The sequence below is a fragment of the Heterodontus francisci genome, chromosome 6, assembly GCF_036365525.1.
Source record: "Heterodontus francisci isolate sHetFra1 chromosome 6, sHetFra1.hap1, whole genome shotgun sequence".
NCBI lineage: Eukaryota > Metazoa > Chordata > Chondrichthyes > Heterodontiformes > Heterodontidae > Heterodontus > Heterodontus francisci.
In genome coordinates, this window is record NC_090376.1 from 83,887,592 (window position 1) to 83,911,131 (window position 23,540).

The following is a 23,540-nucleotide window of genomic DNA, read 5'->3' on the forward strand; positions in this document are numbered from 1 at the left end:
AATGCTGGATTCACTCAGCAGGTCTGGCAGCATCTGTGGAAAGAGAAGCAGAGTTAACGTTTCGGGTCAGTGACCCTTCTTCGGAACTAGTATTGAGGGAGTGCTGGCTGCACTGTTGGAGGTGCTGTCTTTTGGAAGAGATGTTAAACTGAGGTCCCATGGCACTATTTCAAAGAACAGCAGGGGAGTTATCACCAGTGTCCTGACTGATATTTATCTCTCAATCAACAACACAAAAACAGATTATCTGGTCATTATCACATTGCTGTTTGTGGGAGTTTGCTGTGTGAATACTGGCTGCCATGTTTCCTGTATTTGAACAGTTCAAAAATACTTCATTGGTTGTAAAGTGCTTTAAGATGTCCGGCGGTCGTGCAAGTTTTTTTTATTGGCCCTGTCTGTTCTCTGAAAGCAGCACTGTGAGCTCTGCCTGTGCTAATAACTGGATCAGATTACACAATCCACACTAACTGTTGAATGTGTCTTGTCCACCAAAGGGAGCAATCTGAAATCTGGTCCAACTAATTTATAGTGCAAATAAACACAGCCGTTAGCACTGTGCATTATCTGAACTGCGGGAAGTGTTAACACTGAGCTTGAAAGTTGCATTGCCCGAATTCAGCCTAACTACCACTGACTGGATCAAATTATACATACCAGGTAAAATGTTGGGTGACTGGTATCCAATCAACTTTTCAAAAATCAAACATAAGCCATTGGGTTAATGCAGGGTTGTCCAACATACGGCCCACAGGCCAGAATCCGGCCTGCCAAAGGCTTCCATCTGTCCCGCCAGGGATGAGAAATTTCTGCTGGAAATTCCCATTGGCTTCTTCCAGCCCGCCAAAACCTTTTGTGACTGACTTCGGCTGCAGCATATTTACTGGCATGGCAGAGGTGCCTCATTGCACATGTCCTCCTTTACGATGATGACTCTTCAATACCTGATGTTCTGGCTCCTTTAATAAGATGGTGGCACTCGTGCTGAGCTGCATGTCTGTTGGTGCTTCCTGCCTGAACTGTATTCCCAGTGCAGCCTTTCGGGCCTTGAGATTGAGCCCCAGGCCCAGTACTGGCTCTGGTTGCGTATGGACCCAGCCTGGGCCCCGGGCTCTTCATCTCCACCACCACCTCCTCACCCGAGGAGGAGCCACCTGAGGAGGCGGCAGGGTCAAGGACCTGGGTGCAGGCTGCTAGGTTAACCAAGCCCCAAGAGTGAGTGGGTGGGGGTCACACAGAGAGGAGGGAGGTCACAGAGGGAGTGGGGAGAGGCAGAAGGACACAGAGGGACAGAGACAGAGAGAGATATAGACAGAGAGAGAGTCACAGCAGAGACAGAGAAGGACACAGAGAGTGATCAAGATCAGTTATGATGAAAGGTCACTGACCTGAAACATTAACTTTGCTTCTCTCTCCACAGATGCTGCCAGTATTTTGCTTTTATTTTAGCGATCAAGATCATTCCTGACTGATGGACATCTATCAGGAATACTCCGCATTGCTACCTCATGCTACATTGTCTACTTCTATAAACAAAAACAATGCCAGGTATCTCACCAAATCAGTGTTCAACATAGCGACGAGAAAGTAAATTAATAAATTAGTCTTCTCATTTAAACCTTGTTCACAAAAATGCACATTTTTACAGCTTTGATTAATAGTAAAATAAATTTCTAATACATTTATCTTTCCCAAATTTGCTCACTGGCCCCCTATGTAGTGCAGAAATTTCGGCCCCTCATATGAAAAGGTTGGACACCCCTGAGTTAAAAGTTTGGAGCCATAGCAAACTTTCACATACTCTCGCGACTTTCACAGAAAGGGCAGTGAATTGTTTCCAGCTCTCAGCTGTTGATCAAAGTTCAGTTCCAGCATTTTGGTCAGAGACGGGAAGGGCCGTTCAAAAAACAGTCAAATAGAAATGAGGTCGGATGACAATTTATGCAAGTGGACGCGCAGATTGTTGACATTAACCGCAGTCTTTTTGCTCGGGTTTCTAATCGGTGAGTATTGAATATCCGAACAGTGTGAAATGTGTCAATGGTATCTTCACGGGAACGCCCTCGAGAAGGGCCAGATCGATTGCAAGTTAAATAACTGGGTTTAATTCACCCTCAGGATGAATTCCACTCCTATTGAGCGCCACCAAAATAAAACATTTCTTGCTAATTATGTAATGAAGCATTTGTATCGGAGGAGCTGGATGTTTTTAACCAAAACTAGACCACGCTTAGCAGTTAATTTGTTAAACATTTAGGCTGTATCAGGTCAAAACAAAACCTTTCGGCAAATGATTTTGAAACCTGAAACTTTCTGTTCAAGGATGGATTGGGCGGCCCTGTGCGGACTTCTCCCCAGTGAAACCTCAAGGTATTCGGAGCAAACTGCTGAATGAAATGCAAGCTAAAAATATCAGAACATATCTACGGTAAGAGTTGCAATTCTTCATATAGTGTGCTGCGTCTACCAGTTTAAGATCTTTGGCATTTCTTTAAAGTAATCATCTTCTCTGCAAACAGCTTCTGTGGGGGGTTGGGGGGTTGGTGGTTACAACAAGTTTGACCCTGAGGATTCCCCTCTACTGGCCTCTTGTCCATTTACAGTCGCTAAGTGTTTATTAACAATAATAAACATGATTGATTCACAGTAAAATACTGACGTTCACTCTGGACTATGAATAAATGCTGTTTAACCAGCGATTAGGTATGTCTGGACGACGAAACTCATTTTAGATATTACAAATCAAATTGCTTAAATCATGAATGAAACTAAGGCAATTTAATAAGATGTGCAAGACGAGGTTCAAAGGTCCTGAAGTAGTATGTTTCTTCAATCCATTCTTATATTTAAAATAAATTAAGCCTTAGGCTATATGCCATCTTAAGAGATGTTAAATTAAGGCCCTGTCTGCCCTTACAAGTGGACATAAAAGATTCTATTGCACTATTCTAAAAAAAACTTGTATTTATATAGCACTTTACACAACCTCCAGACATCTCAGCACTTTACAGCCAATGAAATACTTTTGAAGTGTAGTCACTGTTGTAATGCAGGAATTGCGGCCCAGCAAACTCCCACAAACAGCAATATGATAATGACCAGATAATCTGTTTTTTTGTGATAAGGGATAAATATTGCTGTGTGCAAATTGGCTGCAATGTTTCCTATATTGCAAAAGTGACTACACTTCATTAGTTGTAAAATGCTTTGGGACACCTTGAGGTTGTGACAAGTGCTATATAAATGCAAGTTCATTCTTTATGTATGTGAATGTATCCCATGGGATTGCATATAAGGAGGCAAGATCAAGTGTGAACCAGGGTTAGAGAACAGAAGGTATTTGGATCAGGATACAAAAACATAATTCTGTCCCATTTTGAAATATATTCTGTTTTTATTGCCATTATAAATTTCTATGTCTATATTTATATTGGAAAATGCTGATATAAACTTGTCATGCTGTAATGGTACAGCTAACAAAGCTGGTGGGCTTTTGTTCATCAAGACTCCATGCACTCATCCTGGGGATGTGGGAAGAAAAATAACTCTCTCACCCACCCCTCCCTCCTTCCCAACTTCAGGAATACAATTGTAACTATCCTCAAGAAGGGAGATAAATCATGCTGTGAAAACTATCGAAGTTTTTCCCTCTTGTCCATAGTAGGGAAAATTCTGACACACGTTCTCCTGAATCGCCTACTTCCCGTGGCTGAGGAAATCCTCCCAGAGGCACAGTGTGGCTTTAGATCTTCCAGAGGAACTTCTGACATGGTCTCTGTTGCCAGACAAATCCAAGAAAAATGTTGAGAACGACACCAGGAACTCTTCATTGCATTCATCGACCTGACCAAAGCTTTTGACTCATTAAATTGCGAGGCTCTGTGGATTGTGCTCCAAAGGTTTGGTTGTCCAAGAAACTTCATCACAATCCTGCAATTGCTCCATGATGATATGATTGCAGCTGTCTTGAGTGGGAGATCTGCTAGAGATGCCTTCAAAATCTGGACCGGGGTCAAGCAAGGCTGTGTGATAGCCGCCATACTATTCACAGTCTACCTGACAGTGAATATTCACCAGCTGCCCTCTGGTGTGAGTATTGAATACCACCTAGATGGAAAACTTTAACCTCCGTTGCCTCTGTGTCCAAAACTAAACTGACCATCATAGGCATACATGATCTACAGTTTGTGGATGACTGCAGTGTCATTGCCCACTCTGCATCAGATTTGCAAGTCACTCTCGATCACCTCAATTCTGCATATAAAAGATTCGGCCTGTCCTTGATTGTTGCCAAAACAAAACTCATATATCAACCCTCACCTTGTCAGCCAAATATTCTACCTCCCATATATGTTGAAGGAAAGACGTTGGAATATGTTGAGCATGTCCCATACCTTGGCAGCCACCTCTCTCAAAAGGCCACCATTGACGAGGAGATCTGACACCCGATCAGCTGCACCAGCTCAGCCTTCTACAAACTACGGCAGTGAGTGTTTGATAACAAAGACCTCCGTAAGTCAACAAAAGTCCTAGTGTACAGAGCAGTTGTTGCCACCACACTCCTGTACTGCAGTGAGATCTGGATTGTGTATCAGCGATACTTAAGAATGCAATGCCTCCGCCACATCCTCCAGATTCAATGGGAGGACCATCAAACAAATGCTTGTGTCCTTTTTGAAGCCAGCTCCACAAGCATTCAGGCAAAACTCCTGCAAAAACAACTTCAATGGACTGGACACTGTGTTCAGTTGACCGAAAACCGTCTCCCCTACCAGGTCCTGTTTTCTCAACTCTCAAATTGCCTGCATTCCGGGGAGGACAAAGGAAATGCTTCAGAGACGCTCTGAAGCTCTCTTTGAAGGGCGCGACATTGACATCAATGACTGGGAGGAACTTACAACCAATCGTTCAAAATGGCAACAACTTGTCCATCATGCTTTGAGCCCAAACGCCTTAATGATGAGGCAGAGTGGCAGCAAAGAAGGAAAGAAAAGGAAGCAAATCCTGCACTCCAGTCCCCATTACCTCATGGGACATCCTGCCCCATGTGCCCAAAGATCTGTGGGTCACGAATCGGCCTGTTCAGTCACATAAAGACCCATGGCAGAAACCCGTGAGCTTGCGTAGACGTCATCCTCAAATTGAGGGACAGCCGAGCTGGACAGCCAATATTGGTACTGTAGTGCCTTCAATAATGGGAAGGTGTAACTGCAGTGTGGCAAGTTTCCATGATCGATGTGCTTTACGCAATTTATAATGGGGAAAGGTTGCCAAAAAATGACAACTGGTCACATTTTGTGTTTTTTTAATAAAAGACAACACTCAACTATTTTACTGCAAAAATTACCCAAAGGATGCAAACTGCCAACAATGTGATTGCCTCTTAACTGCCCTTTGAAGCCATTTAGTTGTACTAGACTGCTACAGAAAACTGCTTCAAGCAATAGCCTGACATAATCATACTCACCGAATTATACCTTACAGCCAATGTCTCAGACACCGCCATCACCATCCCCGGGTATGTCCTGTCCCACCAGCAGGACAGACCCACTACCCTACTGCCTTCCCTCAGCTGATGAATCAGTACTCCTCCAAGTTGAAGCACTGAAGGTAACAAGAGCACAGAATGTACTCTGGGTAGGGGAATGGCAATGCCCATCACCAACAGTGGCTCGATAGCACCATTACTGACTGAGCTGACTGAATCCTGAAGGACGTATCTGCTAGAATGTGTCTGTAGCAGGTGGTGAGGAAACCAACAAAAGGTAAAAACCTGCTTCACCTCATCCTCACCAATCTACCTGTTATAGATGCATCTATGACAGTGTTGGTAGGAGTGACCATGCACACTCCTTGTGAAGACGAAGACCCGACTTCACACTGAGGATACCATCCATCATATTGTGTGGCACTGCCAGCATGCTAAATGGGATAGATATAGCAACTGAAAACTGGGCATCCATGAGGTGCTGTAGATCATCATCAGCAGCAGAATGGTATTCAACCACAATCTGTAACCTCATGGCCTGACATATCCCTTGCTCTACCATTACCATCAAGCCATAAGATCAACTCTGGTTCAATGAGAAGTGCAGGAGAGCATGCCAGGAGCAGCGCCAGGCATACCTTAAAAATGAGGTGCCAACCTGGTGAAGCTACAACACAGGACTACATGCATGCTAAAAGGTGGAAGCAGCATGCTATAAACAGAGCTAAGCGATCCCACAGCCAACCGATCAGATCAAAGCTCTGCAGTCCTGCCCCATTCAATTGTGAATGGTGATGGACAATTAAACAACTAATCGGAGAAGGAGGCACCACAAACTTCCCCATCCTCAATGATGGGGAAGCCCAGCACATCAGTGCAAAAGGCAAAGCTAAAGCATTTGAAGCCATCTTCAGCCAGAAATGCTGACTAGATGATCCATCTTGGCCTCCTGAGGTCCCCAACATCATAGATGCAAATTCGATTCACTCCACATGATGTCAAGAAACAATTGAAGACGCAGGATACAGCAATGGCTATGGGCCCTGACAACATCCCAGTAGTAGTCCTGAAAACTTGTGCTGCACCCCTAGCCAAGCTGTTGCAGTGCAGCTACAACACTGGCATCTACCTGACGTGGAAAATTGCCCAGGTATGTCCTGTACACAACAAGGAGGACAAATCCAATCTGGTCAATTATCGCCCATCACTCTACTCTCTATCATCAGCAAAGTGATGGAAGTTGTTGTCGACAGTGCTATCAATTGGCACTTGGACAGCAATAAACTGCTCACCATATCCAGATCTGAAAATTTCACCTAATTACAGTGAGATAAATGCAAACTTTGTCTGTATATCTCAAGATGGGGTGCAGGATAATTCTGGTGGGTTTGCAATTAATGTCCCTGGTATTCTTAAAATTGTTCTCCAATGACTTGACAGTAGTACAAACTGTCAACTGCATTTTACTTTTAATGCTGATCGCTGTATCAGCCACCCTGTGCTCATCTATCTTTGCAAACTACCAGCCCCATCTCCATTTTCTTTCAAGTCTTTGAATGTTGTTATCACGTCCCAAATCTATGCTCATCTTTGCTGCAAGTCTATGTTAGAATCTCTCCCCAGTTCTGTTGAAAGGTCATTGACCTGAAGCGTAACTCTGTTTCTCTCTCACCAGATGCAACCTGACCTCCTGAGTATTTCCGGCACTTTCTGTTTTTGTTTAAGTCTCAGAATGGTGGTGCTGTGTGACAGGAGACAGAAAAATTACAGCATTTGGTGGCGCTGCAATAGCACATGCGCAAATGCAGTCTGTGCCACTAAAATGTCACAATCTGCGACGTCAGGCAGCTGCCAGGATTAAAGATGGCGCTGCTCAAATAGTCACCCGATAGCAACCTAAACACATGGCAGCACACAATGGCTGGAGGGGGGGAGTGAGCTGGCCAGAAGGGGGGGAGTGAGCGGGCCGGGGAGGGAGCGAGTGGCGGTGTGGCAAGCGGGCGGTGAGCGAGCGGTCGGGGGGGCATGGGTGGTGGGTGGGCGGTGTGCGAGCGGGCGGGGGAGGGGAGGGAGCGAGCGGCGGTGTGGCAAGCGGGCAGTGAGCGAGCGGTCGGGGGGGCGTGGGTGGTGTGTGGGCGGTGTGTGAGCGGGCGGGGGGTTGAGCGAGCGGGCAGGGGAGTTGGTAAGTGAGCAGCCGGGTGGCGGGGGAAGGAGGAGAGCGCACCCGCCACCAGCAGGGTCTTTGGCCGTGCTCTACCCGCTCCCCAGACCCCCCTCTCCCCCCACCCCTGCTCTCTCCGGCCCGGATCCGCCCACCATCTGCCTGCGTTACGATGACCTCATCTGCGCATGCGCCAACCCAAATGCAAGCGTTAAGCGATGACGTCATCTGCACATGTGCCAACCAATCCTGGCACTGTGCAATGGAGCGCATGCACAGAGGGATATGAACCAAGCTGCGCGTGTGTGCAGATTGGCGCAGTTGGATGATGTAAGCTACCGGCTGCGTTGTCAGTAGTCACTTTGTAAAAAAAAAAATCTGTTTTTACAGCGATAGTTACAGGTCAATAATCAGATTAACATTAGAAATCCCATGAAACTGCATCAATGGTGTTATTGGGAAGTGCCACAGGAAAGCATCACCTGTATATATTTTAATGTAAGAATCTCCACAGATCTGTGTCAGATTTTTCAATAGAACACATAACCCATATAGTGATTTTAATATGGAAGATTGTTCAGTCAATGGTGGAAAAATGGCACATGTTGTTGCCTGGACTTTTAAAATGTAAAAGTATGGAACTTGATGGGAAGTTTGAATGTGTTGGCCAGATGGGGCAATGCTGAAAATATATTATTGTGTTACAATTTCTAGGCATCTTTTAACATTTTCCATTTTGTAGCTACAGTCGTGTGGCTTGGTATAGTTTTGTATATATATTAGTTTTGTTGTTGATGATTCATGTCACTTTAAGGCTTTAGCAACATGTTAAGCATGCCAGTTCCTTGTGCTTTGTGTCCTCTTCGATAAGTTTTGTAGCTTTTCAATTTTATTGCTGTGAATGCACAATACTGCAATATTGATACAATAGTTGAGGGTCTTGAAGCCTGTGCAAAAAAAGAACTCACCTTCATTTTGTTTGTGTGTATGTGTAAAATGTTGCCATTTTATACCAAAGGATTTTTGAAAGTTGTACGTTAGGGGGAAATGGCAACTTTAATCTGGTGGCAACATGCCTGACTATTGCATTCTGAGTGGTGGCAAGAGAGTGGGAGTAACAATTTTAAAAGGAGAATTTGGCATCAGGGCGAATTCAGCAGTGAGTAGCAGGTGAGCTGTGGGTATGTAGTATGGAGGTAGTTGAACTGAAAGCTATGCTTGGATATTAGCTTGTGTAACTGCTAGTCAGTTAGCAGTTAACAGTCATGCAACTATAAGTAGGCCACGGTGCAAATTTATTTAAATTACTGTATGGCCGGGGCCTGAATGACTAGCTGAAATTGGTTTGTTTCTGGAAGGTATATAAAGATAGGTCATTGCGTGATAATATCACAGAGTAAGCTGGTAACACAGTGAGGTAGAAGCAGAGTGAGAATAATGACTTCTAAAATGGGAATTTGGTGAGTATGTAAATTTTAATTAAAGAACTTGTCGGCCCTATTGGACTGAGTTTACAAACTTGATACTATTGGTAAGTAGAACAAAGTAACTAAATCTAAAAATGGCAGCACAGGAAGGACCTGTGATGTGTCATTTCTGCAAGATGTGGAAGTTTCAAGCTGTTCAAGTGTTGACTCAGGCAAGCACATCTCTGGGAAGTATTACCAACTCATCCATCACTCAAGCTCAAAGTCTCAGAACGTGAATAGGAGACGGAGACAATTCAACATATCCAGGAGGCAGAAGAGTTTTTGGAGCAAGTGTTTGAAAAGCTGGTTACGCCGATGAGAGAAAGAGAGCATGCAACAACAGCAACAACAACAACCTGCATCTATATTGTGCCTATAATTTAGTAAGAAGTCCCAAGGTGCTTCACAGGAGTGATTATCAACCATAATTGGACACTGAGCCCCATAGGAAGATATTAGAACAGATGATCAAAAGCTTGATCAAAGATATAGGTTTAAAGGTGCATCCTAAAGGAGGAAAGAGAGGTCGAGATGCGGAGAGATTAGGGAGGGAATTTCAAAGCTTTGGGCCTTAGCAGCTGAAGGCATGGCCACCGATGGTGGAGCAATTAAAATTAGGAATGCGCAAGAGGCCAGAATTGGAAGAGCACAGATATTTTAAACAGTCACTATTTAAGAAAGGAAGGAGAGAGAAAACTGGGAACTACAGACCTGTTAGTCTGACATCAGTAGTAGGGAAAATGCTAATATCTATTATAAAGGATGTGATAACGGGACACTTAGAAATTAATGGTAGGTTTGGGCAGAATCAACATGGATTTATGAAAAGGAGTTTTTTGAGGGTGTCACTAGCAGACTAGATAAGGAGGAACCAGTGGATGTGGTGTATTTGGATTTTCAGAAAGCTTTTGATAAGGTCCCACACAAGAAGCTAGTAAGCAAAATTAGAGCGCATGGGATTGGGGGTAATATACTGGCATGGATTGAGAATTGGTTAATGGACAGAAAACAGCGAGTAGGAATAAACGGGTCATTTTCAGTTTGGCAGGCTGTGATTAATGGGATACCACAAGGATCAGTGCTTGGGTCCCAGCCATTCACTATCTACATCAATGATTTAGTTGTGGGGATCAAATGTAATATTTTCAAGTTTGCTGATGACTCAAAACTAGTTTGGAATGTGAGTTGTGAGGAGGATGCAAAGAGGCTGAGAATGTGAGTGGGCAAGAACATGGCAGATGGAATATGATGTGGAAAAACGTGAAGTTATCCACTTTGGTAGGAAAAACAGAAATGCAGAATATTCCTTGAATGGCAAGAGATTGGGAATGTTGATGTCCAATGGGACCTGGGTGTCCTTGTTCATAAGTCACTGAAAGCTAATGTGCAGATGCAGCAAGCAATTGGGAAGGCAAATGGTATGCTGGCCTTTATTGCAAGAGGAGTTGAGTACAGGAGTGTAAAAGTCTTGCTGCAATTGTATCGAGCCTTGATGACTCTGCACCTGGAGTATTGTGTGCAGTTTTGGTCTCCTTTCCTAAGGAAGGGTATACTTGTCAAAGAGGGAGTGCAATAAAGGTTCACCAGACTGATCCCTAGGATGGTGGGATTGCCCTATGAGGATAAATGGAAGAGACTGGGCCCACATTCTCGAGAGTTTCAAAGAATGAGAGGTGATCTCACTGAAGCATACAAAATTCTTACAGGGCTTAACAGGGCAGATACAAGAAGGATGTTTCCATTGCCTGATGGTCTAGAACCAGGGGACACTGTCTCAGATAAGGGGTAGGCGATTTAGGAGTGAGATGAGGTGGAATTTCTTCACTTAGAGGGTGGTGAATCTTTGGAATCCTCTACCCCAGAAGGCTGTGGAGGCTCAGTCATTGAGTATATTCAAGACGGAGATCAATAGATTTCTAGATATTAAAGATATCAAGGGATATGGAATTAGTGCGGGAAAATGGCGTTGAGGTAGAAGATCAGCCACAATCTAGTTGAAAAGTGGAGCAGGCCCAAGGGCCCAAATGGCCTCCTCCTGCTCCTATTTTCTAAGTTCCTATGAGCCTTCTTGAACTGCTGCAGTCCATGTGGTATAGCTACACCCATGGTGCTGTTAGGGAGGGAGTTCCAGGATTTTGTCCGAGCAACAGTAAAGGAATGGTGATATAGTTCCAAGTCAGGATAGAGTGTGACTTAGAAAGGAACTTGCAGATGGTGGTGTTCCCATGCATGGGATGCCCATGTCATTCTAGCCGGTAGATGTCACAGGTTTGGAAGGTGATGTCAAAGCCACCTTGGTGAGTTGCTAATCTGTGATGGACATGATGGGAGTAGTAAGGCCACATGAGATGGCAAGGTCGTGGGGGTGACCATGGGATTATTTGGAGGGAGAGATTAAGGGAGATGAGAAGGCAGTGAACCCGGGAGACAGAACATGATGAGTTGAGATGGAGGTTCTAATCACTGAAGGCGAGATGTTGCTCATTGCAAAGCCTGAGGGTGGAAAGAATAAAGATATCTTGGTGAGAAATTTGCCATGGTACTTGGGGGTATAGTAAAAAATGAGGATTTTCAAATGAGAGAAGAGAGGGGTGGAACAAGTGAGGTGCTTAAAGGAGGACTAAATGCCAAAGATGTAGGGGGACAGACCAAGGTATGATTGGATGAAAAGAAAGGTATTGTCACTGTGGCAATTTGGGCAGGGAGGTGGTGAAAGATATAGCCAGGCAGAGAGGCTTCATTTAAGGGGCAGATGTCATCATATCTCAACCAGGTTTCCGTCAAGGCCATGATGTCAATGTAATCATCCACAATAAGCTGATGGATGCCAAGTGAATGGACAATCTGGAAGATCTGAGGGTCAGGGAAAGGCAGTAAGTATAGGCCAGAACAGGAATGCCCAGAACGTCTTGTGTGCTCAACAGATTTGAGGCTTTCTCTTCTTGTGGGGTAAATGAGGACTCTGGACAGGACCATCAAATAAACATCAATGGCACCAACAAGCAAGAAATAGCTCAATGGCGAAGCAGGGGGAGGAGATTAGCAACATGTCTAGAAACCATGCAGTGGTAGGGCATTTAATAGTTAGAGATGCTGATACCATCTTTTGCAGTCCAGAGCAACAGTCCCAGATAGTTTGTTGTCTCCAACATGCTACCAAGGGTCATATCACATAGGCTGGAAAAAATTGTGCAAAGGGAGATAGAGCAACCAGTCATTATGGTCCATAATATAGTATCTTAAGTCGCTGCAAGTCTTGTTCATCTATCACCCCTGTGCTTGTTGGCCTACAGTGGCTTCCAGTCTGACAATGCCTCAACAAGAAAGATATAGTTCAGAGCAATAAAATCAAATAAAAACTAGTTGTAAAAGACTCAACTAAAAGAAGAGGGTAGCTTAAACAAATCATGGAGAAAGGATTTTTTTTTTGTAAAGCAAAAGAGGTTTCATTGTGCTGAATGTAGGAAAAAAACTGGTGCGACAGGAAGTAGCTATTTTACAGGCAGATCTAGACTTAATATTAACAGAATCCTGACTGAAAACTGCTCAAGAATGGAAAATAAACATTTGGATGCAATATATTGAAGAGGATTGAAAAGATAAGAGACAGAGTGGCAGTATTGGTAAAATAAGAAATACATGCTCCAGGTAGAATTGAAGTAGACATGAAAGAGGTACAGCCAGTCAAAGTTGTTGGAACTCAAAAGGTTTCAACAAAAAAAGGGCTTGTTACATTTATTGGGGTATATTGGAAATCTCCAAATTATGGGAAGGAAATAAAGGAGGAAATCTACAGTTAAGTTAGAGAGATGAGTAGAAATAGCAGTATTGTTCTGGGTAATTTTAATTATTCACAAATCAATTGGGATAAAAAGGGAATGGGATTTCTAAAATGTGCAAAGGACTTCTTCCTCAAGCAGTGTGTTAGTAGGCCTACAAGGCCAGAAGTATCATTAAATGAAGTAGGTCAGATAAATGAGCTAAAAACGGGTGATCATCTTGGGAGTAGTGAACACAATACAATAAGGTTTAAGATTCAAGATTCTTCCTTAAGATTTAAGGAAGAGGGCGGCTTATGTTAGGATGAGACGTGAAGGCTCAGTTAGGGCGCTTGAGAGTTACAAGCTAGCCAGGAAGGATCTAAAGGGAGGGCTAAGAAGAGCAAGGAGAGGACACGAGAAGTCATTGGCGGATAGGATCAAAGAAAACCCTAAGGCTTTCTATAGGTATATCAGGAATAAACGAATGATAAGAGTTAGAACAGGGCCAATCAAGGATAGTAGTGGGAAGTTGTGTGCGGAATCAGAGGAGATAGGGGAAGCGTTAAATGAATATTTTTCGTCAGTATTTACAGTAGAGAAAGAAAATGTTGCCGAGGAGATTACTGAGATACAGCCTACTAGGCTAGATGGGATTGAGATTCACAAGGAGGAGGTGTTAGCAATTTTGGAAAGAGTGAAAATAGATAAGTCCCCTGGGCCAGATGGGATTTATCCTAGGATTCTCTGGGAAGCCAGGGAGGAGATTGCAGAGCCGTTGTTGTTGATCTTTAAGTCGTCATTGTCGACAGGAGTAGTGCCGGAGGACTGGAGGATAGCAAATGTTGTCCCCTTGTTCAAGAAGGGGAGTAGAGACAGCCCTGGTAATTATAGACCTGTGAGCCTTACTTCGGTTGTGGGTAAAATGTTGGAAAAGGTTATAAGAGACAGGATTTATAATCATCTTGAAAAGAATAAGTTCATTTGCGATAGTCAGCACGGTTTTGTGAAAGGTAGGTCGTGCCTCACAAACCTTATTGAGTTTTTCGAGAAGGTGACCAAACAGGTGGATGAGGGTAAAGCCGTGGATGTGGTGTATATGGATTTCAGTAAGGCGTTTGATAAGGTTCCCCACGGTAGGCTATTGCAGAAAATACGGAAGTATGGGGTTGAAGGTGATTTAGAGCTTTGGATCAGAAATTGGCTAGCTGAAAGAAGACAGAGGGTGGTGGTTGATGGCAAATGTTCATCCTGGAGTTTAGTTACTAGTGGTGTACCGCAAGGTTCTGTTTTGGGGCCACTGCTGTTTGTCATTTTTATAAACGACCTGGATGAGGGTGTAGAAGGGTGGGTTAGTAAATTTGCGGATGACACGAAGGTCGGTGGAGTTGTGGATAGTGTCGAAGGGTGTTGTAGGGTACAGAGGGACATAGATAGGCTGCAGAGCTGGGCTGAGAGATGGCAAATGGAGTTTAATGCGGAGAAGTGTGAGGTGATTCACTTTGGAAGGAGTAACAGCAATGCAGAGTACTGGGCTAATGGGAAGATTCTTGGTAGTGTAGATGAGCAGAGAGATCTTGGTATCCAGGTACATAAATCCCTGAAAGTTGCTACCCAGGTTAATAGGGCTGTTAAGAAGGCATATGGTGTGTTAGCCTTTATTAGTAGGGGGATCGAGTTTCAGAGACACGGGGTCATGATGCAGCTGTACAAAACTCTGGTGAGGCCGCACCTGGAGTATTGCGTGCAGTTCTGGTCACCGCATTATAGGACGGATGTCGAAGCTTTGGAAAGGGTGCAGAGGAGATTTACTAGGATGTTGCCTGGTATGGAAGGAAGGTCTTACGAGGAAAGGCTGAGGGACTTGGGGTTCTTTTCGTTAGAGAGAAGGAGGAGGAGAGGTGACTTAATAGAGACATACAAGATAATCAGAGGGTTAGATAGGGTGGATAGTGAGAGTCTTTTTCCTCGGATGAGGATGGCAAACACGAGGGGACATAGCTTTAAGTTGAGGGGTGAAAGATATAGGACAGATGTCAGAGGTAGTTTCTTTACGCAGAGAGTAGTAGGGGCGTGGAACGCCCTGCCTGCAACAGTAGTAGACTCGCCAACTTTAAGGGCATTTAAGTGGTCATTGGATAGACATATGGATGTAAATGGAATAGTGTAGGTCAGATGATCGGCGCAACATCGAGGGCCGAAGGGCCTGTACTGCGCTGTAATATTCTAATTCTAATTCTAATTCAAGTAGAAAATGAATTAGCGTAGAAATTAGCAAGATGAGGAGTGAGGTAGAAGGAGTAACTGGCAGTATTGTAGAGCAATAGTAATATTGTTTTAAGAGATTAAAAGGTACAGAAAAAAGTATAAGCTAAAGGCAAAATACGGCAGATGTTGGAAAACTAAAACAAAATATATTCCATTAAAAAAGGAAATTACTAGTAGCATCAAGATGACATGATAAGTAAAGAGGATAAAACAAATTTAAAAATGGTCTATACAACAACTTGCATTGATATAGCACCTTTAACATAGTAACAAAAAAGAAATTTGACACCCAAGCACATAAGGAGATATTAGGACAAGTAACCAAAAACTTAGTCAAAGAGATTAATGGAATTCTACAGTTTTAATACAAAGTCTAGAGTAAAAAAGTCAAGAGATAATGTGAGCCTATAAACGATCTCAATTAAAGTACGGTGTGCAGCATTATGCTCCACCCAATAAGGAGGATATTGGGGCTTTAAAGAGGGTACAGTACAGATTCACGAGGATGCTGTCTGGTATGAGGAAAGACTTGGGAAAAATTGGAGTTGGTTTTCTGAGAACAGAGGAGTTTACTGCATAATTTGATAGCAGTTTTTTAAATTATGAAGAATGGGAGAGAACAGATTATAGAAGGCTGTTTCCAGTAGTTTCAAATGAGGAGCAAGAGCATAGATACAAGATTCAAGGTAAGAATTTTAGAACAATGAACAGGAGATCACAGTTTCCAGTACAATGAGAGGTTATATTGCAGCTCTTGGATCATTCCATCATTTAACTAGAAATTGGCCAATAAAGGCTCCCTTAATAGTAACACAAGTTCCACCTACAGAAATAATGGGTGATGCTGATGCTGAATCAAAGAGAATATCATGGCTGACCAGGAAATTTGTAACAACTGTAGACTTTTTAAAAATTCAGCATTTATCGCCGATCCCTAATTGCCCTTGAGAAGGTGAGCCACCTTCTTGAACCACTGCAGTCCATGCAGTGAAACTACATCCACAGTGCTGTTAGGGAGGGAATTCCAGGAGTTTGACCCACTGACAGTGAAGGAACGGCCATATAGTTCCAGGCCAGGATGATGTGTGACTTGGTGGGAAACTTGGAGGAGGTGGTGTTCCCGTGCTACTACTGCCCTTGTTCTTCTAGGTGGTATAGTTCACATGTATGGAAGATGCTGTCAAAGAAGACTTGGCAAGCTGCTGCCATGTATTTTGTAGATGGCACACACAGCAGCCACTGTGCACCGGTGGTGGAGGGAGTGAATATTTAAGGTGGTGGATTGGGGTGCTGATCAAGTGAGCTACCTTGTCCTGGATGGTGTCGAGCTTCTTGAGTGGGTTAGAGCTGCACTCATCCAGGCAAGTAGAGAGTATCCCATCATGCTCTTGACTTGTGCCTTCCAGTTGGTTGACAGGCATTGGGCACTCAGGAGACGAGTTATTCGCTGCAGAATTCTCAGTCTCTGACCTGCTCTTGTACCCTGTCCAGCTGGCTGGTCCAGTTAAGTTTCTGGTCAATGGTGACCGTCCATCCTACAACCCCCTCCCCCACCCAGGATGTCGATGGCGAGGGATTCAGCGATGGTAATGCCGTTGACTGTCAAGGGGAGATAGTTAGATTCTCTCTTGTTGGAAATGGTCATTGCCTGGCACTTGTGTGGTGTGTATGTTACTTGCCACTTAGCAGCCCAAGCCTGAACATTGTGCAGTTCTTGCTGCATGCAGGCACGGACTGCTTCAGTATCTGAGGAGTCACGAATGGTACTGAAAACTGAAACCATCACTTAACGTTCCCATTTCTGACCTTATGATAGAGGGAAGGTCATTGATGAAGCAGTTGAAGATGGTTGGGCTAGGACACTACCCTGAGAAACTCCTGCAGCATTGTCCTTGGGCTGAGATGATTGGCTCCAGCAACCACAGCCATCTTTCTTTGTGCGAGGTATGACTCCAACAAGTGGAGAGGTTTCCCCCTGATTCCCATTGACTTTATTTTGTTAAGGCTCCATGATGCCACACTTGATATAATGTTGCCTTGATGTCAAGGGCAATCACTCTCAACACATCCCTGGAGTTCGCTTTTTTGTCCATGTTTAGACCAAGACTGTTACGAGGTCTGGAGCCGAGTGGCCCTGGCGAAACCCAAACTGAGCATCATTGAGCATGTTATTGCTAAATAATTGCCACTTGACAGCACTATCAACGACACCTTCCATCACTTTGCTGATGATTGAGAGTAGACTGATGAGGAGGTAATTGGCTGGATTGGATTTTTCCTGCTTTTTGTGGACAGGACGTACCTGGGCAATTTTCCGCATTGTCAGGTAGATACCAGTGTTGTAGCTGTACTGGAACAGCTCGGCTAGGGCCGTAACTAGTTTTGGAGTGCAAGTCTTCAGTGATACAGCAGGGATGTTGTCAGTGCCCAGAGCCTTTGATGTATCCAGTGCCTTTAGCCGTTTCTTGATATCATGTGGAGTGAATCGAATTTGCTGAAGACTGGCATCTGTGAGGCTGGGGACCTCAGGAGGAGGCCAAGATGGATCATCCACTTAACATCTCTGGCTTAAGATAATTGCAGATGGTTCTGCCTTGTCTTTTGCACTGATGTGCTGGGCTCCGCCATCATTGAGGATGGGGCTATTTGTGGAACCTCCTCCTCCATTTCGATGTTTAATTGTCTCCACCATTCACAACTAGATGTGGCAGGACTGCAGAGCTTTGATCTGATCCATTAGTTGTCAGATCATTTAGCTCTGTCCAGCATGCTGCTTCTGCTGTTTAGCGTGCATATAGTCTAATATTGTGGCTTCACCAGGTTGGCACCTCATCTTTAGGTATGCCTGGTGCTGCTCCTGGCATGCTTTCCTACACTCCTCATTGAACCAGGTTTGGTCCCCTGGCTTGATGGTAATGGTAGAGAGAGAGATATGCCAGGCAATGAGATTACAGATTGTGGCTGAATACAATTCTGCTGCCACTGATGGCCCACAGTGCTTCATGGATGCCCAGTTTTCAGCTGCTGGATCTGCTCTGAATCTGTCCCATTTTAGAATGGTGGTAGTGCCACACATTACCATGGAGCGTGTCCTCAGTATGAAGATGAGACTTCGTCTCCATGAGGACTGTGCGGTGGTCACTCCTATCAATACTGTCATGAATAGATGCATCTGTGGCAGGTAGATTGGTGAGGACAAGGTCAAGTTGGCTTTTCCTTCTTGTTGGTTCTCTCACCACCTGCTGTAGGCCCAGTCTGGCAGATATGTCCTTCACGACTCAACCAACTACTGAGCCACTGGTGGTGATAAACATTGAAGTTCCCCCCCAACACCCCCCCCTAAAGTTAAAGTTTGTTTTAAAGATGACTTTACTAACAACATTATTATAGTAAAGAAAATCTATTTATTACAAGATCAGTTAGAAAAATGCAAAGCCAAAAGCATTCTTTCAGTTTTATATTTAAATTTCTGATTTTCTTTTTATTCGAGGTGGAAATATACCGCTTTCCATTAAATTAATATGGTTCACCATTTTCATATTTTCTTTTTGAACATCCTTAAGCATAATTCATACAAGTTGAGGCATAAATTCTGAATGTCCATATACTGGAGATATGAAGAAAAAATAAAAAACTCAAAAACATCAAGATACACAATAATTCTGAAGTTAGGTCTATTTAAATTCAATTTTTTCCCCCTCCATTGATACATAAATTCAATACATGTATTTCATTTATTATATATGAAAATTATGCATTCTACTCGAGACATTTGTAATTTTGTCCTGCCAGAATGTACCCAGAATGCGCCGCAGACAGTGAAGATGGTGTTATGATCGAGTGAGGAAGGGTCAAAGGGCATCCCTCTATTCCCTCTCCTTGTTTGACCACACAGGTTTAATTCTTTCTTAAAGTGGATGAAATGGCCAATTCAGTAGGTGTTTGACTAAGTACTGCTATGATCATAACAAGAACCAATCGGACAGGTTTTCTTGCGTTTAACAAAGAAAGAGGTTACTTTTATTGTACCTAAACCGAACTAATAATAATAAACAACACGTCAACTTCCATTCTCATACACACTAAAGGTTTACACACACACAGATAGGTTACAGAGTGGGGAAGGGTAGATTGGTTGTTGGGGTCCATAAAAAAGGGTATATAGTCTGTGGGGTTTGGTGATTCATCTGGTTTCTAGCTGAGTTTGGTGGTCCTGAAGCGTTTAGTTTGAAGAGATAGATGACTGGTTCGGTGGAGACAGCGACAGTAACCTTATACTTCCACACCCTATCATCACCATAGAAATGTTCCCACGCCCAAGACCACACTCCCACCACTGTTGCATCCTAACATCAAACTCTCAGTTCACTCCCAGCAGACTACTTCCGAATCTTGCAACTCTCTTCTACCCAATTACGACGACTTGCACTTGTATAGCACCATTAATGTGTAAAACGTCATAAGACACTTTACTATGCTATCAAGCATAATTTGACCCTGATGTCCATAAGGAGATATTAGGACAGGTGACCAAAAACTTGGTCAAAGCAGGTTGCTTTAAGGAGCATCTTATAGGAAGAGAGGCAGAAAGAGAGGAGGGAATTCCAGAGCTTAGGGCCCAGGCAGCTGCAGTCTCAGCCGTCGACATTCCCTTGTGCGGTAATTTAAAGGGATCAACTTGTGCATGGCCTGCATGGAAACTTTCAGGTTGCTGCTCAGCAGCATAGCTCAAAGAACATTAATATCCGCCAATGGTCTTTTGGGCCTCCTTATCTCGAGAGACAATGGATACGCGCCTGGAGGTGGTCAGTGGTTTGTGAAGCAGCGCCTGGAGTGGCTATAAAGGCCAATTCTGGAGTGACAGGCTCTTCCACAGGTGCTGCAGAGAAATTTGTTTGTTGGGGCTGTTGCACAGTTGGCTCTCCCCTTGCGCCTCTGTCTTTTTTCCTGCCAACTACTAAGTCTCTTCGACTCGCCACAATTTAGCCCTGTCTTTATGGCTGCCCGCCAGCTCTGGCGAATGCTGGCAACTGACTCCCACGACTTGTGATCAATGTCACACGATTTCATGTCGCGTTTGCAGACGTCTTTATAACGGAGACATGGACGGCCGGTGGGTCTGATGCCAGTGGCGAGCTCGCTGTACAATGTGTCTTTGGGGATCCTGCCATCTTCCATGCGGCTCACATGGCCAAGCCATCTCAAGCGCCGCTGACTCAGTAGTGTGTATAAGCTGGGGGTGTTGGCCGCTTCAAGGACTTCTGTGTTGGAGATATAGTCCTGCCACCTGATGCCAAGTATTCTCCGAAGGCAGCGAAGATGGAATGAATTGAGACGTCGCTCTTGGCTGGCATACGTTGTCCAGGCCTCGCTGCCGTAGAGCAAGGTACTGAGGACACAGGCCTGATACACTCGGACTTTTGTGTTCCGTGTCAGTGCGCCATTTTCCCACACTCTCTTGGCCAGTCTGGACATAGCAGTGGAAGCCTTACCCATGCGCTTGTTGATTTCTGCATCTAGAGACAGGTTACTGGTGATAGTTGAGCCTAGGTAGGTGAACTCTTGAACCACTTCCAGAGCGTGGTCGCCAATATTGATGGATGGAGCATTTCTGACATCCTGCCCCATGATGTTCGTTTTCTTGAGGCTGATGGTTAGGCCAAATTCATTGCAGGCAGACGCAAACCTGTCGATGAGACTCTGCAGGCATTCTTCAGTGTGAGATGTTAAAGCAGCATCGTCAGCAAAGAGGAGTTCTCTGATGAGGACTTTCCGTACTTTGGACTTCGCTCTTAGACGGGCAAGGTTGAACAACCTGCCCCCTGATCTTGTGTGGAGGAAAATTCCTTCTTCAGAGGATTTGAACGCATGTGAAAGCAGCAGGGAGAAGAAAATCCCAAAAAGTGTGGGTGCGAGAACACAGCCCTGTTTCACACCACTCAGGATAGGAAAGGGCTCTGATGAGGAGCCACCATGTTGAATTGTGCCTTTCATATTGTCATGGAATGAGGTGATGATACTTAGTAGCTTTGGTGGACATCCGATCTTTTCTAGTAGTCTGAAGAGACCACGTCTGCTGACGAGGTCAAAGGCTTTGGTGAGATCAATGAAAGCAATGTAGAGGGGCATCTGTTGTTCACGGCATTTCTCCTGTATCTGACGAAGGGAGAACAGCATGTCAATAGTCGATCTCTCTGCACGAAAGCCACACTGTGCCTCAGGGTAGACGCGCTCGGCCAGCTTCTGGAGCCTGTTCAGAGCGACTCGAGCAAAGACTTTCCCCACTATGCTGAGCAGGGAGATTCCACGGTAGTTGTTGCAGTCACCGCGGTCACCTTTGTTTTTATAGAGGGTGATGATGTTGGCATCGCGCATGTCCTGGGGTACTGCTCCCTCGTCCCAGCACAGGCATAGCAGTTCATGTAGTGCTGAGAGTATAGCAGGCTTGGCACTCTTGATTATTTCAGGGGTAATGCTGTCCTTCCCAGGGGCTTTTCCGCTGGCTAGGGAATCAATGGCATCACTGAGTTCCGATTTGGTTGGCTGTATGTCCAGCTCATCCATGACTGGTAGAGGCTGGGCTGCATTGAGGGCAGTCTCAGTGACAGCATTCTCCCTGGAGTACAGTTCTAGGTAGTGCTCAACCCAGCGGTCCATCTGTTTGCGTTGGTCAGTGATTATGTCCCCCGATTTAGATTTGAGGGGGGTGATCTTCTTGATGGTTGGCCCAAGAGCTCTCTTCATGCCATCATACATTCCTCTGATGTTTCCGGTGTCTGAGGCCAGCTGTATATGACTGCATAGGTGTTGCCAGTAGTCGTTTGCGCAACGCCTAGCTGTTCTTTGTGCAGTACTTCTGGCTGCTTTAAGTGCTGCGGATGTTAAATCGCTGGGGGCTTTCTTGTAGTTCAAAAGTGCAATGCGCTTAGCGGCTATGACAGGTTCCAGCTCTTCATTATGAGATTGAAACCAGTCTGCATTTCTCTTCGCACTTTTGCCGTAGGTGGTCAAAGCTGACTCATAGATGGCGTCTCTGATGTGGGCCCACTTGGTCTCAGCATCCCCTGTGGGAGTGTTTTGAAGGGCTGTTACAAGTGAATTTAGAAATTTTTGTAACAGCTGTGGGTGAGAAATTCTGCTCGTGTTGATGCGCGGGTGGCCCTTCTGCTTGGAATGATGCAACTTCTTTGGTCTGAGTCTAACCTTGCTGCACACCAGGGAGTGGTCGGTGTCGCAGTCCGCACTGTGGAAGCTGCGTGTGATTTGAACACTGTTTAAGGCGGCTCGCCTTGTGACAATGAGGTCTAGCTGGTGCCAACGACGTGATCTTGGGTATCTCCGCCAATGGTAGAGTGATTAAAATTGGGGATGCACAGGAGCCCAGATTTGGAGGAGCTGAGAGATCTCAGAGGTTATGGAGCTGCAGCAGGTTACAGAGATAAGGAGGGGCAAAGTCATGGAGCGATTTGAAAACCAGGATAAGAATTTTAAAATTGGGGTGTCGCTAGACCAGGAGCCAAAATAGGTCAGCGAACACAGGGGAACTTGGTATGGGTTTAGATGCAGGCAGCAAAGTTTTGGATGAGCTCAAATTTATGGAGGTTGTAAAATAGGAGGCTGGCTAGGAGAGCATTGGATTAGTCAGGTCTAGAGTTAACAAAAGACACGGATGAGGGTTTCAGAGGCAGAGCTAAAGATGGGCAGTGTTATGGTGGTAAAAATAGGGGATTTTGGTGATGGAGTGAATATGTGGTTGGAAGCTCATTCTTGGGTCAAATATGATGTCAAGCTTACAAAAAGTCTGTTTGAACTTCAGACAGTGGCCAGATAGAGGGATGGAGTCAATGACCAGGAACGGATTTGTGGTTGGAACAGAAAGCAGTGACTTCAGTCTTCCCAATATTTAGCTGGATAATTTGAGAACGTTTCTGTTCCTCCAGTACTGGATGTTGGCCAAGCAGTGTGACAAATCAATCAGTGGAGGGGTCAAGACAGGTGATGGTGAGTTGGAGCTGGGTGTTGTCAGTGTGCATGTGAATCCTGATGCATTTTTGGATGATACAGAAAGGCAGCATGTAGATAAGAAATAGATGGGGGCCAAAGACAGATCCCCCAATTCTCCCTCACCCCAAAACAACTACACTCTATCTACACCTTAAGACCATTTTCTATTGCTATTGCTACACTCAGCACACTTTCACACTAATTCCATACTCCCAACAAGCTACTGCTGGATTTTGCAACCTCTCTCTCACTGCTCAATACCCTTTTACTCCTCCCACATCTTTAGACCAAAGCTACTAAAGCTATTTTTCCCCCATCACCAGCACCTTGCCCTGTATGTTTGCACAATGTCAAACTACCTGCAATCAGGAGATCTTCCTGGGGGCTAAATT

General features: G+C 44.6%; 1 protein-coding gene across 1 annotated transcript in view; it reads left to right on the plus strand.

The window, feature by feature from the left end:
* The first annotated feature begins 1,855 nt into the window (after positions 1-1,855).
* naalad2 (N-acetylated alpha-linked acidic dipeptidase 2) overlaps positions 1,856-23,540 on the plus strand; it is a 204,216-nt gene continuing 182,531 nt past the window's right edge. The window contains exons 1-2 of the mRNA XM_068033980.1: positions 1,856-2,003; positions 2,323-2,428. Coding sequence (XP_067890081.1) covers positions 1,922-2,003; positions 2,323-2,428 — 188 coding nt within the window. The 5' untranslated portion in view covers positions 1,856-1,921. The remainder of the gene's footprint in view (positions 2,004-2,322; positions 2,429-23,540) is intronic.